The following is a 13,108-nucleotide window of genomic DNA, read 5'->3' on the forward strand; positions in this document are numbered from 1 at the left end:
CTCGGCCTGGCAGTACCTCATCCTCATCGGCTCTCCTGGGATCTCCTTCAATCCCCTCCACCTCCTATCACCATGACAACGCTGGCCTGGCATCCACCAGGCATTCCCAAAATGACACCTGTAGTCAGCACCTCTTCCCTTCTGCCATTTTCGCCTAGTGGCTCCGGGCACAGCTGCCCCCAGCACTCGTCCTGCTATGGCTTTTCCTCCCTCCTGCTGGAGTCCAGAAGTGCCTTTTCACCACTTCAACCTCAGCTAAATCTAATCGGCCAGTTTAAGGATCATTTGGCAAATCCTACAGTCGGCGCATAAATAAGACGACCATCTGGCCTGAGACAGTCCCTGCTGTACCCCCTCCCATCATGTTATTGGCCCCTTCCACTCTCCCTGAGTGACAACCCATTCCCCGGTCCAGCCCTTAGGATCAGGAGGGACTTCCTGTCTGGTCAGACGGCCTTCCCGTCACACAACTTGTCACTCCTGCCCCGCTCCTGGCCAGGCCATGCTCAGGTCACAGTGTTGACCCCTTAAGACTCTGCACTGACACTGCCTCCTACCCAGGACCCCTTTCTTTTCTTTCCCCACTAATTCTCTTCTCCTCACTGCTCAGCACACAGCTTAAATGTCCCTTTCCCCAGAAAAAGATTCCTACCACTGAGCACTGGGGCTCCGCCTGTGAAGATGGCGGCCGGTCCCTGCACTTAGGCATTCAGAACACGTGGGACTGACGGACAATACACAAGTGAAAAGAAATATAATAAAGATACCACTCAAGAGTCAACAGTGTCACTGGATGGGATGACCGTGATGGATGGAGCGGGACATACAGTCACACATCACACATGCTGCAGTATGTCTTTCTAATTTAATAACTTCCCCTAGGCTGGTGAGAGCGTGGTGCGGGCAGGGACCGAAGTCTGTCCTGTTTGTCACAGTCCTATCACAATGCTTGGCATATACCTGGTGGAATGCATTATTTTGTGGAATGAAAGGCTATTTTTGTAGCTTCTTTTTTTTTTTTCTTTTTAAGCAGCATACTTTTAAAGTTAAAAAAATAAGAACTGCAGTGAAAATGGCATTGGCATCTCATTTGTCCTTAGACAAATCTGAGATACTATTTTTTCTGTGCCATGTTAATTCAGTTGTTGGGAGAGCCACCCTCTGTGTATGTTAAAGGTTACCTAGAACTCACTCTTGACTCTGTAAGGCTTGCAAGGACTTTTAGTCAAAAACAATAAAATGTTTACTTGAGTACTAAACACAAAGAAAGTGACAATTCCATTGTTATTTCGTTTGCGAACATGGGAATTTTAGAGTGTTCTGGTTCTGAGATACCGTACATGATGACACGAAAGGACCAGCATATTACATTTCAGCAGATGTGATGTGTTCTGGGAGCACTGCTTGCGCACGAGAGCTCTGAGCCCTGCACGAACCACACGGTGAGATATTTCTGCACAGGACAGTCAGACGCCTGTTGACCACGGCCCGTCCCCACGCTCCTCCTCCTCAGGGCCCGGCAGTGTGACCACATGGCCTTAGGTTTTTGTATGATTTGTAAAAGATATTTAATTACAGCCAGAGAAGACCACTCTTTCTTCCACTCCAACTTCCTTTCCCAGAGTCAACAATGATCCTAAAAATGGTCACGCTTTACTCACAGTGAGTTGCGAACCCAGAGGAAGGACCAAGTTTTCTTTTTTCAATATGCAGAAAATATTAGCAAATTATTGTCAAGGGATGAGGCAACCAAACACTGGGCAGTCAAAAGATGTAGAAAACAGAAGGTGCTATAAACATATGTCAGGCACTTAAGTAAAAAAATGTTATTTTCTCTAAATTTTGCATGTTTGAGGTATTTATTCGTTTTTTAAAAACTGTAATTCATTGTGATTTTTTTCTCACTCTATAATATTGTATTTTGTACCTAATTTTGTGTTCTCTCCTAAAGAGGGTCTCCAAATTATATATGCTTTGGACCCCACCTTCTGGATCCTTCCTCTGGGGGAGAGGATACAAAAGTTTCGGAAAGGAAGCTTTGTTTCCCTTTTCTAACAAACTCATGTTGCGGTCACACCTCAGCTGTGACTGATTTCTCAAAATGGCAAACTGTGCTGTCATACGAGGCCTCAGAGAGCTGAGGGGATGCATCCCTAACACAGCCCGTCCGCTCTGCCTCTGTCCCTGGTGTCCTGGACGAGACAGAGCTCTGGCCTCAGCCGCAGGACCCGGGCTGGGAGTCCCTGCCTGGTGCTGCCATCCGGCCGGCCAGACCCCAGACAAACAGGGGTCTTCGTCGGAATACCACAGCCTGAGAGGCCTAAACAACAGCCATTCCTTCCTCACGGTGCTGGGAGTCTCAGATCAAGATGCTGGTGAAAGCCTGCTTCCTGACTTGCAGACGGCTGCCATCTGGCTGTGTGCTCACGTACGTGGCCTAGCCTCCTCAGTGTGTTCAGGCAGAGAGAGAGATAGTCCAGTCTCCTCCTTTTCACAGATAATCCCATCATGGAGCCCCATTTTCATGGCTTCGTCTAAACCTAATCATCTCTCAAAGGCCCCACCTCCAAATCTGTCACATTGGGGTCTGAGGCTTAAATGTATGAGTCTGTGGGGACACAAACATTCAGCCCATCATAGAAGGTGATGAAAAGCCACCTCCAGAAAAGGCTCAGATGACTGTGAGGGAGGGTCTGTAGACCACGCTGTCCATACCCTCCGTAAAGCGCCGTTACGCCCATATTCTGTATTCTCCAAGGAAAGTACAAAGTCTCTGGCATCCACTCTTTCCAAGGCCATTCTAGAACAGTCCCAGCTGAGCTGTGTGGTCAGGAGACAAGAAGGGGGAGTGGCCTACTGAGTGATGCGCGCTTGCATGGGGAGAGCGGTGGGGCTGGGGGCAGCGGAGGCCCTGGGCGTGGCTTCTGCTGCTGCTTCCTCCCAGCCCAGACATGCCAGGGACCCTGCATTCCAGCCCTCATCTCCTACTTGCCTGACAGCCTTCAGCAAGTTCATCTGAAAATCAAGGGAGTGAGACCATTAGCAGTGAGGTCCCTTCTGGCTCAAGGGATTCTGCCACCACAAATGGATTTCACACCATCATTCAAGAGGAGAGAGAACTGGAACCTGAGTTGGTCAGCATTCCCCAGACACAATCCATCGCGATGGTGAAGGGTCTCTGGGATATACCTTCTGCATTTTAAACTGCATTAGAGAGGATTTATAATCTCCTCCAGGTCTCGGACTTTTGGAAATATGCCGCCTTTCCATCCATGTTTTCTGTGGGCAGCAAGAGTATTGTTTTCCCAAGGTGTGGGCAGGGGACTTTGCTCCACTGAACTGTAATATGGATCGGAGGTTCCAGGATGAACTGGTATTTTCACACTTGAGTTTCCACGTTATTCCTAAATGGGAACCGCAAGCCTTCAACATTTGCCACGGGTGTCCCTTGGCCTTCTGTCTTGCGTTCATTAGTGACCCGAGATCAGCTTATATTTATTAACCTTCTACAGAGCACTCGACATTCTGAGTGGCCTGTTCACGTGCATTGACTCATTTCAACTCCAACGAAGCCCAGCATTACGGATCACAAAGAGTAGGTTCTGTTTCTGAACCTTAAAGCCTCCTAGGTTCTTGTCGCCTGCCAGGCACTGCGGGGAGATCCCAGGTAAGGCCCACCTGCCTCGGCAAGTCTTAGACAGAGTCACGCAGGAAGAAATAAGTACCTCTGAACTTGCAGGGGGAGGGGAGCGGAGGGGGTGTGAGAAGCACGCGTGGGTGGCCAACTGGAGCCAAACCGTGTCCAGAAGGGCTGGGAATGGACCCGCAGAGGAACTGCAAGCAATGACCAGCAGGATCATCAGCCCCCAGTGGGTAAAATCAAGCAGCAAGACGAGGCTGGACAAGGAGCTGTAAACATCAGAAACACGGGGGTTGGTGTGAGGCCAGTTCGCCAAGTAGAGAGAGCACCACACCACGTGCCCTGAAATCTGCCTTCCTCCTCGCTGCAGGGTTGCTGTGACAACAGAGGAGACAAATGAACTGCTGCTCCCAGCAATACAGGCCTGTCCGCACAGAAGAGACACAGAGCCCAGGCCTGACCATGGTGCAGGGCAGAGCCACGCAGCAGGGCCACACACCAGCACCCACGTCACGCCTCCTTTCAAGAAGCACTAAAGGTGGTTCTCGAGCTCAGGCGTGAGACTGTGAAGGCCCTGAAACCGCTGCAGAAAAATGGACATCATGCTTTGGTTCAAATGGATATCAGTGTGCTTGGTTTCGCACCTCTGCATGCTCTTCTCTACATGCAGCCAGATGGGTACCATTGAACCTCAGTTGGATCTGCCCTAACACCTTCCTGAAGGTGGACAGACCAATTTGCCCAAAGCAAAGTCCTCCCAATGCCCGAGTGCCCTTGGTGTCCTGGCCCTCATCCTCCATCCCTCGCCCTCTCACCCTGCACCAGCCACAGTGGCCTTGTGGTGGCCTGGCCCTCCGAGCACACTCCTGCCTCTGGGCACCCACGTGTGCTATTTCCTCATCAGGATGGCTCTCAGCTGCCTTCAGGTCTCTGCTCAAATGTCTCCTTCACAGTCAGGCCCTTCCTTGCCCACAGCATAAAACAGAACCCTGCAAATTCTAGTCCCTTCCTTAAATGCTCCAATGCACTGTGCAGCTCCTGTTCAATTGTTCAGTGTCTACTTCTGCCAGCGAGATGTGGGCTCTACAAGGCAGACGCCCCCAACTCTGATGCCCAGGATGGAGCTGGCAGCCAGTGGACACCAGTAAATGCTGGTCCACAGATGGACAAGCCAATTAAAATGATGGGAAAGTAGGCAGGAGATACATTCTTTAGGGAAAGCTGGATGAGGCCAGAGAAGGCCCAGTCAGAAGGACCCCACAACTGTGGGGCTGTCCCAGGGCGGGTTCTCCTTGCAGCACCCACTTGTCTAAGTGGGGAGCAGGCAGTCTCCCTGACCTCAGCTGTTCCCTAGAGAGCCTGAGAGCAGGTTTCTGAACTGGCGAGAAAGTGGGAGGCCTTGCTGTTTACATTATACAACTTGGGGCTGACTTAACACACCAAGATGCCATGTACGCAGTCCCATGACATGTGTGTTGGAAATTATTCCTAAGAAGGTGGTAAAAGTCCAAACCTCAGGAGAAAACAAGCTGATAGGTGACACACTAAGGGGAAAAAGTGTCTCCCTGCCCCAGGATTCCTGCCAGCGGCCATTATGCATCCACTAAGCCACCGTCCCAGTCACGCTGTGTGCCAGCCTGGGCTGCTCGGGACTTGTTTTTAGGATCACTTTTTAAAAGCGTATTGGGTTTAAGATCATTTCTTACCTAATAGGGATTATGGTAAAGTCTGAGGAAAACTCTTTAAATAGAAGGATACTCAGAGAAAACACTTCTATTTCCAGGAAATGTTTACAACTGTGACTCCACATCGTTGGTCACGGGGCTATGCTGCTGTGTAAGTGTCCGAGGCCAGGAAGGGGCACCCAGTCAGCATGTCTGGGGCGGGGGGGTGGGGGTGGTCACCGAACAGTGACAAACGCAGGTGAGCGTGCCTCAGCCAGCAGTGCCCCCTGCATCCCCTCGGCCACAGCACCTTGGGGGAATGGAGTCAACACCTGTCCGAGACAGCTCCTTGCCTTCTCTGGACCACCCATCCCATCCCGAGGTGGCCTGCATCTCCAGCACCTCCAGGATCGAGGTGCACTGACCGCTGAGGATGACAGGGAACAGGCCTCAGGATGCGCATCTCGCTTCTGAGATTATGAGGCTGGAGTCTGCACACCCGCTAGTGACCAAGTCCCCACACTAACCTTTCATATGAGAGACTCCCGGCAAACTTTCCTTACTATCCATCCTGCACGTTTCTCGAAGTAAAAAGAGAAGTGAAGCCTGAGATCTTGGGGCAAATGTGAGCAGACACACTGCAGTGTTTTTAGCTTGGATGAATAGCCACAGAGAGTGTTACACATCTCACGTTTGTCATTTAAGCAGAATATGCGGCTGAACAGATATTCTTAAATGATGTCCCTTGGTGCCCAAGAAGAGTGTCCACTTTGGGCCAGACTGGGGAAAACAAATGCTGAATGACATGAGATAGCTTTTATTTGAGATGTCTGTGCGGTCAACCCACATGCGTGTTTCAGATAGCATGCGATCCCATCCCCTGTGGTCACCAGGGGTCCAGGGATGGGGAGACTGAGTTACCCCTAACTGTCCAAGCAGACCTGGCGCTAAGGGGTGAACAGGAGACACGATACTTACAAAAACTTTCCATTTGTCTTTGATCCTATCAGGACAATCTGCTCAGATTCATCTCGAGAGATTTTTCCATGGAACCAGGGCATTTTTTCATGGGCTGTGGTGGCAATCAGCTTCTCCAGCTGAGGTTTCTGGCTGATAATGGCCTGCTCAAGAGCTTGACCCTGCCATGAGGAGGAGAGAGTGGAGTCATTCTAAGTGAAAGTGACAAGAAAGATGCAGAAAGCATTTCCACTCTACCCTAAGTCCTGACGTGGTAAAATGCAATCACGTTTATTTATTTGTTTGCTTGTTCATTCAATGAATAAAGCCAATAGATCTGATATGTTATTTAACTACCTTCAAGTGTATAGCTAACAAAATAGATTTTAGATGCAGAGGTGGGCCTTTTAGAAGCCACATTGGGCTTTAGAAACCATCTGGTATAATCCACGAGTTCTAGAGAATGGTCCTCCTGCCCTCTTCCAAATAGTTGCCTCCTAAAAGTGACTGTTCTGTATTAGACCCTGATCACATAATAACAATCAGGAAGACTTAAGATGTGTGCAACAAAAGAGACATGCTTTTGCCTGTCCGCCTCTACAAGGCTTCACTCTGAGCGCTTACACATGCTGCCACCTGTAACTGCAGGAGATGTGATCACAGAAAGAGGAGATAAACCTTGATAACATGGAAAACAAAAACGAGAGAAAGGCTGACAGCTGGGTGAACTCACTTCGTCGTTCTTAGCGGGAGGGAAATAGATATCTTTCACAGTAGTAAATGAAGAACCTGAGTTGAATATTCAAAGTTATAAAAAGAACCAGAAGAAGTGAAAATAAAAACACATAACCAACCCACATGAGGTGATAGAAAGGAAAAGGGAAGGCAGAAGGGAAGGTGAATTTGAAAATGTTGTCATGCTTCACCGACGGAAAGAAAAACAAAAGCTGTAATAGTTACGCACCAGGGAGGCAGGTAAAAGTGAGCAGATGGCAAAAGTAAAACAGTGTGGAATACTACTTGGCCACAACAAAGAATGGACCACTGACGCACAGCTGACTCGCGAATGCATTATGCTGCGTGTAAGAAGCCAGTCTAAAAGGTGACAGGCTGTGTGAGTCCATTTATAGGCAATCTGGACAAAAGTACAGGGACAGAAATCAGACGAGGGGTTGCCAGGGGCTGGGGTTGGGGGTGAGCCTGCGCACGCTTCATGGGTGATGGAACTGCCTCGTATCTTAACTGGGGTGGGGGGGCTACATGATGCCATGTGATTGCCAAAAATCCTAGAAGTGTACACCTAAAAAGGATGAATTTCATGGTGTGTAAATTACACCTCAATAAGTTTGATTTAGCTGTCTTAAAAAGAGTAAAAGGATGGCCTAAGACATACCTAATAAATATTGGGTTGGCCAAAAAGACCATTTGGGTTTTTCCATAAGATGTTACGCAAAAACCCAAATGAACTTTTTGGCCAACCCAATACTAATGAAAGATACTAAATATAGTATCTGTCTCAAGAGTGAATTCAGTGCACAATATATTAAAGGAGTAAAGAAGTCAGTGTACAGCGTCCTCAGAAAGCCTGTACTGTCATACATTCACATGGGTGTATGGAAAACATACATCCAGGAAATGCAAGGAGATGGCTGGACGCGTGGGTCGGAGCAGGAGACCATCAGGCAGCCTGGCGGTTCCTGATACCAAGCGCTGTTGAGAGTGTGGCAGGAATGTAAGTTGTCACAACCTCTGGGGACTTTCTGGATGACAACCTGTCAATATGTCCAAATCCTTCACTGTTGCAAGACCAACCTGTCAGGGTTATCCTGCTGATACTGCATAAAGGGTTAGGAGGATGTTACTAGCAGCATTATTTATAAACAATGAAGATGTCCATCAGTAGGTACTAGTAAAATAAATTCTGGTGCACAGGAGGGATTATCAGGCAGTCAGTAACAGGCTGATGCAGCTGCGTGTCTGTGGACAGGGAGAGTTCTGCAAGAGGTCTCACGAAGGGGTGAAATCAAGTGCCAATCAGTGTGTACCGTAGGACCCTCTTAGGCAAATAAAAACCAGTATATGTCTGCGATGCATCTCCGAAAGGGCCCAGCACGAATTGGGTGACAGTGGTTTCCTGCAGTGGAGAAACCCACACTGCTGGCACCGAGGGGCCCACCCTCTCAAGTGTGGCCACAAAAGAGGAAAGGCTGTCTTCTTGGAGTGAGGCATTTGGGGGCCCACGTTGATGACTAAGGAGAAGGTTGCTTATCTGAGGCACCATTGCCTGGCTCTCATGCAGCTGGGCGCCTGTGCGGAATTCCAGGGCCCGCGAGCACACGAGAACGCGCACCGCTGCCAGGGGACTGGCCGCCACCCACCTGTAGGTTCCATGTCTGTTTCACGTATTCCCGGATGAGGTTCTCTTTCAGGTCCTCAAAGGGGCCAGTCTTGGGCTGCACCCCCGGCGGCCGGTTGAAGGGCTTCTTAAGGAGGCAGACGAGGCCATCCAGCTCCTGGGAGTGGTAGAGGCAGAGCTCGGCAGGGCTGCCGTGGGCCCTGCCGCCCGAGATGGCGTAGGTGCCGTTCAGCTCCCGCTCGATGGTGTAGTGATGCGCCTTCCTGTCGTGCGCCACCGACAGGGCGAAGCCGCCCAGGTAGTTGCGGCTCTGGCGCAGCAGGTAGAGCCCATCGCTCATGCCCCCCTGGACCAGGTAATCTTCCGCCTCCTCCCGGGTGATGTTGCCGAAGAAGAAGGGCAGGTTGTTGGCATTTTCGCCCATGCCTGCGACTTCCCCTCAGGTGTCCACCTGGCAAAACAAAGACGGGGCCGTGGTCAGGACCCGAATGGCAAGAAGTTGTTAGAGCACCGACCCTCCAGCCCTGGAGGCAAGTTCTCCGGCCAGGGGGAAGATCGTCCCTCTGGGACTCCATTCTAAAATCTAAACCAACTGTGCCCTCCTCCTTTCTGCCCACATAACCATTAGATTTCCAAACACAACCCTCTCAATATTGAGCCAAAAAACAGAGCATTGGATCAATGTGGCCAAATTCATCTTTTTTTTTTTTTTTGGTGGGAACAGAAAATTCTAAGAGACAAACTAAGAAGAGAAGTCCCCTTGCAAAACAGGGCTTAGGAACTCTCTGACGGTCAGTGGGTCACAGGGGCAGAACCCAGACAAGCCCATTGTTCTCTGGAGATGAAGACAGTGTCAAGAATACGCTGGTCAGAGTTACATGCAGTGAAGATGTTACTGGCCTCCCTCTACATGAACATTGAGGGTCTACTGTGTCCCATGCTGTAGTTGGACACCTGCGAGTTGGCCACGTTTACATACCATGTCAAACCTTTGGCCAGGAGGTAGGACGGGCAAGTGGCTGCCCCGAGGCATGAAAAGTGACATCCTCAGAGAGCCCCGGGCCCCCGCAACACACTGTCCCCTCCCCACCCTCCTCCAGACCACTTCCTGGCACCCGCCTTGTACCATCCGCTGGGATGGTATTGAAGAAACAGTGCAGGTTCCACATTTGATGAGGACACCTGTCACCAAAAAAAGATACTTCTTGCACTAAACAGACACACTACAGAGGGGATGTGTGAAGGCAGTGAACGCAGTTTGACAGGAAGACTGATCAGCTGTGGTTGTAGATGAGAAGGATCTTTCGCCAGACCAAAAAGGTGTATGTTTTAACCAAAAGGGGCTTGTCATCAATGGAAAAGTATCTAGATGACTGCATCTGTGCATCTAGGGAGCAAAGTACATGCTCCTTCATGTTACACAAACACACAGACACACACACCACACTCATACAGAGACACAGATACACAAACACACACACACACACGATTATATGAAACAGCCTCTTCTCGATAGGAATTACCTTACAAAGGACTGTAAAACATAATGCCTGCCCGGTAGAGCTAACAGAATCGTCTCCAGGCAATACTGCCAAATCAGTATTCCTGAGTGAGCCCCCCAAAAGACATGGGTTTTATTATAATTTGATTGTACAAATAATTTTCTCGTTTGCTTCTCTTAATATTTGACTATCAATCATTAATTTTTCTTTGTCGAAGCTTCTAAACATTCACCTCTCTCAGCGAGGTTTTGTTTTCTCTTAAAAATACCATCCATATTTGCTCTTAAAGACACCTGCTGTTAACCAAAAGGCATCCTTGGAAGACAGTGAGTAGATGTGTCTTTGGGGTGTAGTCGTTCCCTTCTGCTTCTTTCTTCTTCTCAGGCTAATCCCTCTGTGCCACTTGTGTTACAGGTTCAGCCTCCGCCCCCCGCCGCCCCGACCCCCCCACACTCCCCAAAGAGTGAGGGCTCTGGCCTCCTTTCTCATGCTCCACTCTGTTCCAGGGCCTCACCTATCTGTCGTACACGGTGAGCCCACCTGCCTTTCCAACGCCTGTCCCCTGCAGCCCCGTTCTTTTCCAGCCTCCACGTGCCCGCACATCACCTGAACTCTGTTAAGCCGGGGGCCATCCTCGCTGCAGGGCCAACGATCTGGGTGACGCTGATGTTGGGCCCCTGACCGTACCCGAGGCTGAGATCTCCATGCACCACCTGCCTGCCTTCCCCAGCGCAGGCGCTCCCCCAGCCAGGAACCCAGCATCCTTCGAGGGTCCCTGCTTTCTCTCAGGCTGCTTTTCCAAATGGCTTTGGTGGGTGTTCTGCTCCCTCCGTATCCCTTACCACGGTCCTGTCTAATGCATCGCGCCCAGCTGCACCGCTGGCAGCCCTGCTGCCCTGCCATCCCCTCCCCTCCTATTCCTGCTTCAGCTGCCCTGAAGGCCCACAGTTCCCTGCAGCTTTGCCCCATCCCTTTCTGCCTGTCAGCCTCACTCCTGGCAGGCTCGGCCTACAGGCCCCCGCTGCCCCCTCCCGCCTCCTGGCTGAAACACTCCCTCTGCTTGGGGCCCACCCCGTCTTGCACACCTGTCCCAGATGCACCCTGGCTCTCAGCGGTCCCCACTCCTTGGGACTTCTTATAGAGCTGCTTCCCTCTGTCGGCCTCAACTAAAACCATACGTCTTCAGAAACAATATTGTAAGTGTTTACAAATATTTTTTAATTTACATAAATCTTAACACCTGCCATTTTTAAAATTCATGAGTTTGCCACTAAGATTTACATCGGTGCCGGCTCTCTGCTGTGAATCCCATGTCGAAGCAGACCAACGTGAGAAGACGGGAGACAGGCGGAGAGGCAGCCTGCCAGCCCATCCTCCGGGCCCACGCGGGATGCTCCTCAACGGCTCTGATGGTGCACATCAGACTCGGCCCTCAGCAGGTGGCACCTCTCTGGCTTCCCTGGGAGGGCAAAGGCCTGACTGCCCTCCGTGTCAGCAGGGCCTGGCTGAGCAGCCCTTTTCTGATGGTGTGATTTCCTGTGCTGGAGGTGACACTGGGCGAGGGCCTGAGAAAGACGCACTGGGCCATTGCCATTGGTGGTGGTTTTGACAGTGCAGATGGTTTCCTGCAAGGACAGTTTAGGGCACATTCTTGGGCTGTTTCATTTGGGGGATGAACATCTGCGATGCCCTGGTTATGCCTTCTGGCGCCGGCTCCCACTAGCGCCCCCCCGGGGCCTTCTCTGCACAGCACAGGCCGTGGTGACAGGAGACGGCCACCTTCGCGGCAGCCACCACCCACAGGAGCGGCGGTGCCCGCACGGCGGCTCTCCGCCCTGCTCCTCAGACAGCTGCTCTCGCTCGCTCTGGCAAATCAGAACAGACAGAAGCTTCCGCCCTGTGCTGTGCACCGCCTCTGCCCGCCCATCGACGCGACCCCTCTCCGCCCGCAGCCCCTCATCGGCGCTGCTCAAACCTTCCTTCGCCTTGGACCCCGGGGAAAGTCTGTAGCTCAAACGCTGTTTAACACCCACTGGAAATAGTATTTTCCTCAGCAGTGTCTAGAATTTGCTACCTATTTTTCTTTTTGTCTATTTCAACATTGCCAGTTACTTTTCGCCCTGTGTGAGATCACTTTATTCTAAAACTCAAAACTGAGAAACCAAAGAGGCCATTGGTCCCCATGGACCAGGCCCCCCAACTCCCTCCAAATGGTCCCAGCACCTTGGCTGGTGCACACCTGCACAGGTGGCTCTCGAGTGAGGTGAGGTTTCATAGTATTGCTAGGTGAGCTCCTCAAAACACTACAGCACTGAAGAGCGTTGGATTGGGAGTTTGGGACTATCAGATACAAACAATTTTACATAGAATGGATAAACAATAAGGTCCTTTTGTGTAGCACAGAGAACTATATATAATGTCTTGTAATAAACCATATGGAAAAGAATATGTAAAAGAATATGTTTACATATATATGACAGAATCACTGTGCTGTAGACCTAAAACTAACACAACACTGTAAATCAACTATAGTTCAGTTAAAAGAAAAACAACACTGCAGCATCATTTGCTCTTTGAGGGCTTTTTATGACACAGGTTCAAGGTGGATTTCATACTAGAAAAATGTTTTACAACATGAAATAATGTTTTGTGATGCCTGGGGCAGCCTATTTCCCTTCCCGGCTTAGTTTTTCTCCCAGCACATCTCCATGGGTGACAACCCTTTAACACACTGTAACTTGCTGTTGAATTGGATCCTTGTCTTGGTCCCTGCACCAGAGCGCCAGCTCTGAGAGGCGAGAAGAGGATGCCTTCATTCACCGCCCTGCCTTGGCACCTGGCACAGCTCCTGACACATGGCAGGTTGTCAAAGTAGGTATTGTAATAGGGAAGAACAAATCTGAGTCCATGTTGGATCTGTTTCTCTTACTTTAAACTTTGTATTCTATTGCTTTTGCTACAAGTTAATCACTAAAGGGATGTTGCCTAT

General features: G+C 50.2%; 1 protein-coding gene across 6 annotated transcripts in view; it reads right to left on the reverse strand.

Annotated features, from left to right (window-relative positions):
* Positions 1-13,108, reverse strand: part of SYK (spleen associated tyrosine kinase) — a 117,495-nt gene that overhangs the window by 58,492 nt on the left and 45,895 nt on the right. For all 6 annotated transcript variants that reach the window (XM_057722058.1, XM_057722056.1, XM_057722052.1 and 3 more), the window contains 2 exons: positions 8,640-9,068; positions 6,283-6,443 (listed from right to left, as the gene is read on the reverse strand). In XM_057722058.1, coding sequence (XP_057578041.1) covers positions 6,283-6,443; positions 8,640-9,041 — 563 coding nt within the window. In that variant the 5' untranslated portion in view covers positions 9,042-9,068. The remainder of the gene's footprint in view (positions 1-6,282; positions 6,444-8,639; positions 9,069-13,108) is intronic.

The sequence above is a fragment of the Hippopotamus amphibius genome, chromosome 2, assembly GCF_030028045.1.
Source record: "Hippopotamus amphibius kiboko isolate mHipAmp2 chromosome 2, mHipAmp2.hap2, whole genome shotgun sequence".
Taxonomy (NCBI): domain Eukaryota; kingdom Metazoa; phylum Chordata; class Mammalia; order Artiodactyla; family Hippopotamidae; genus Hippopotamus; species Hippopotamus amphibius.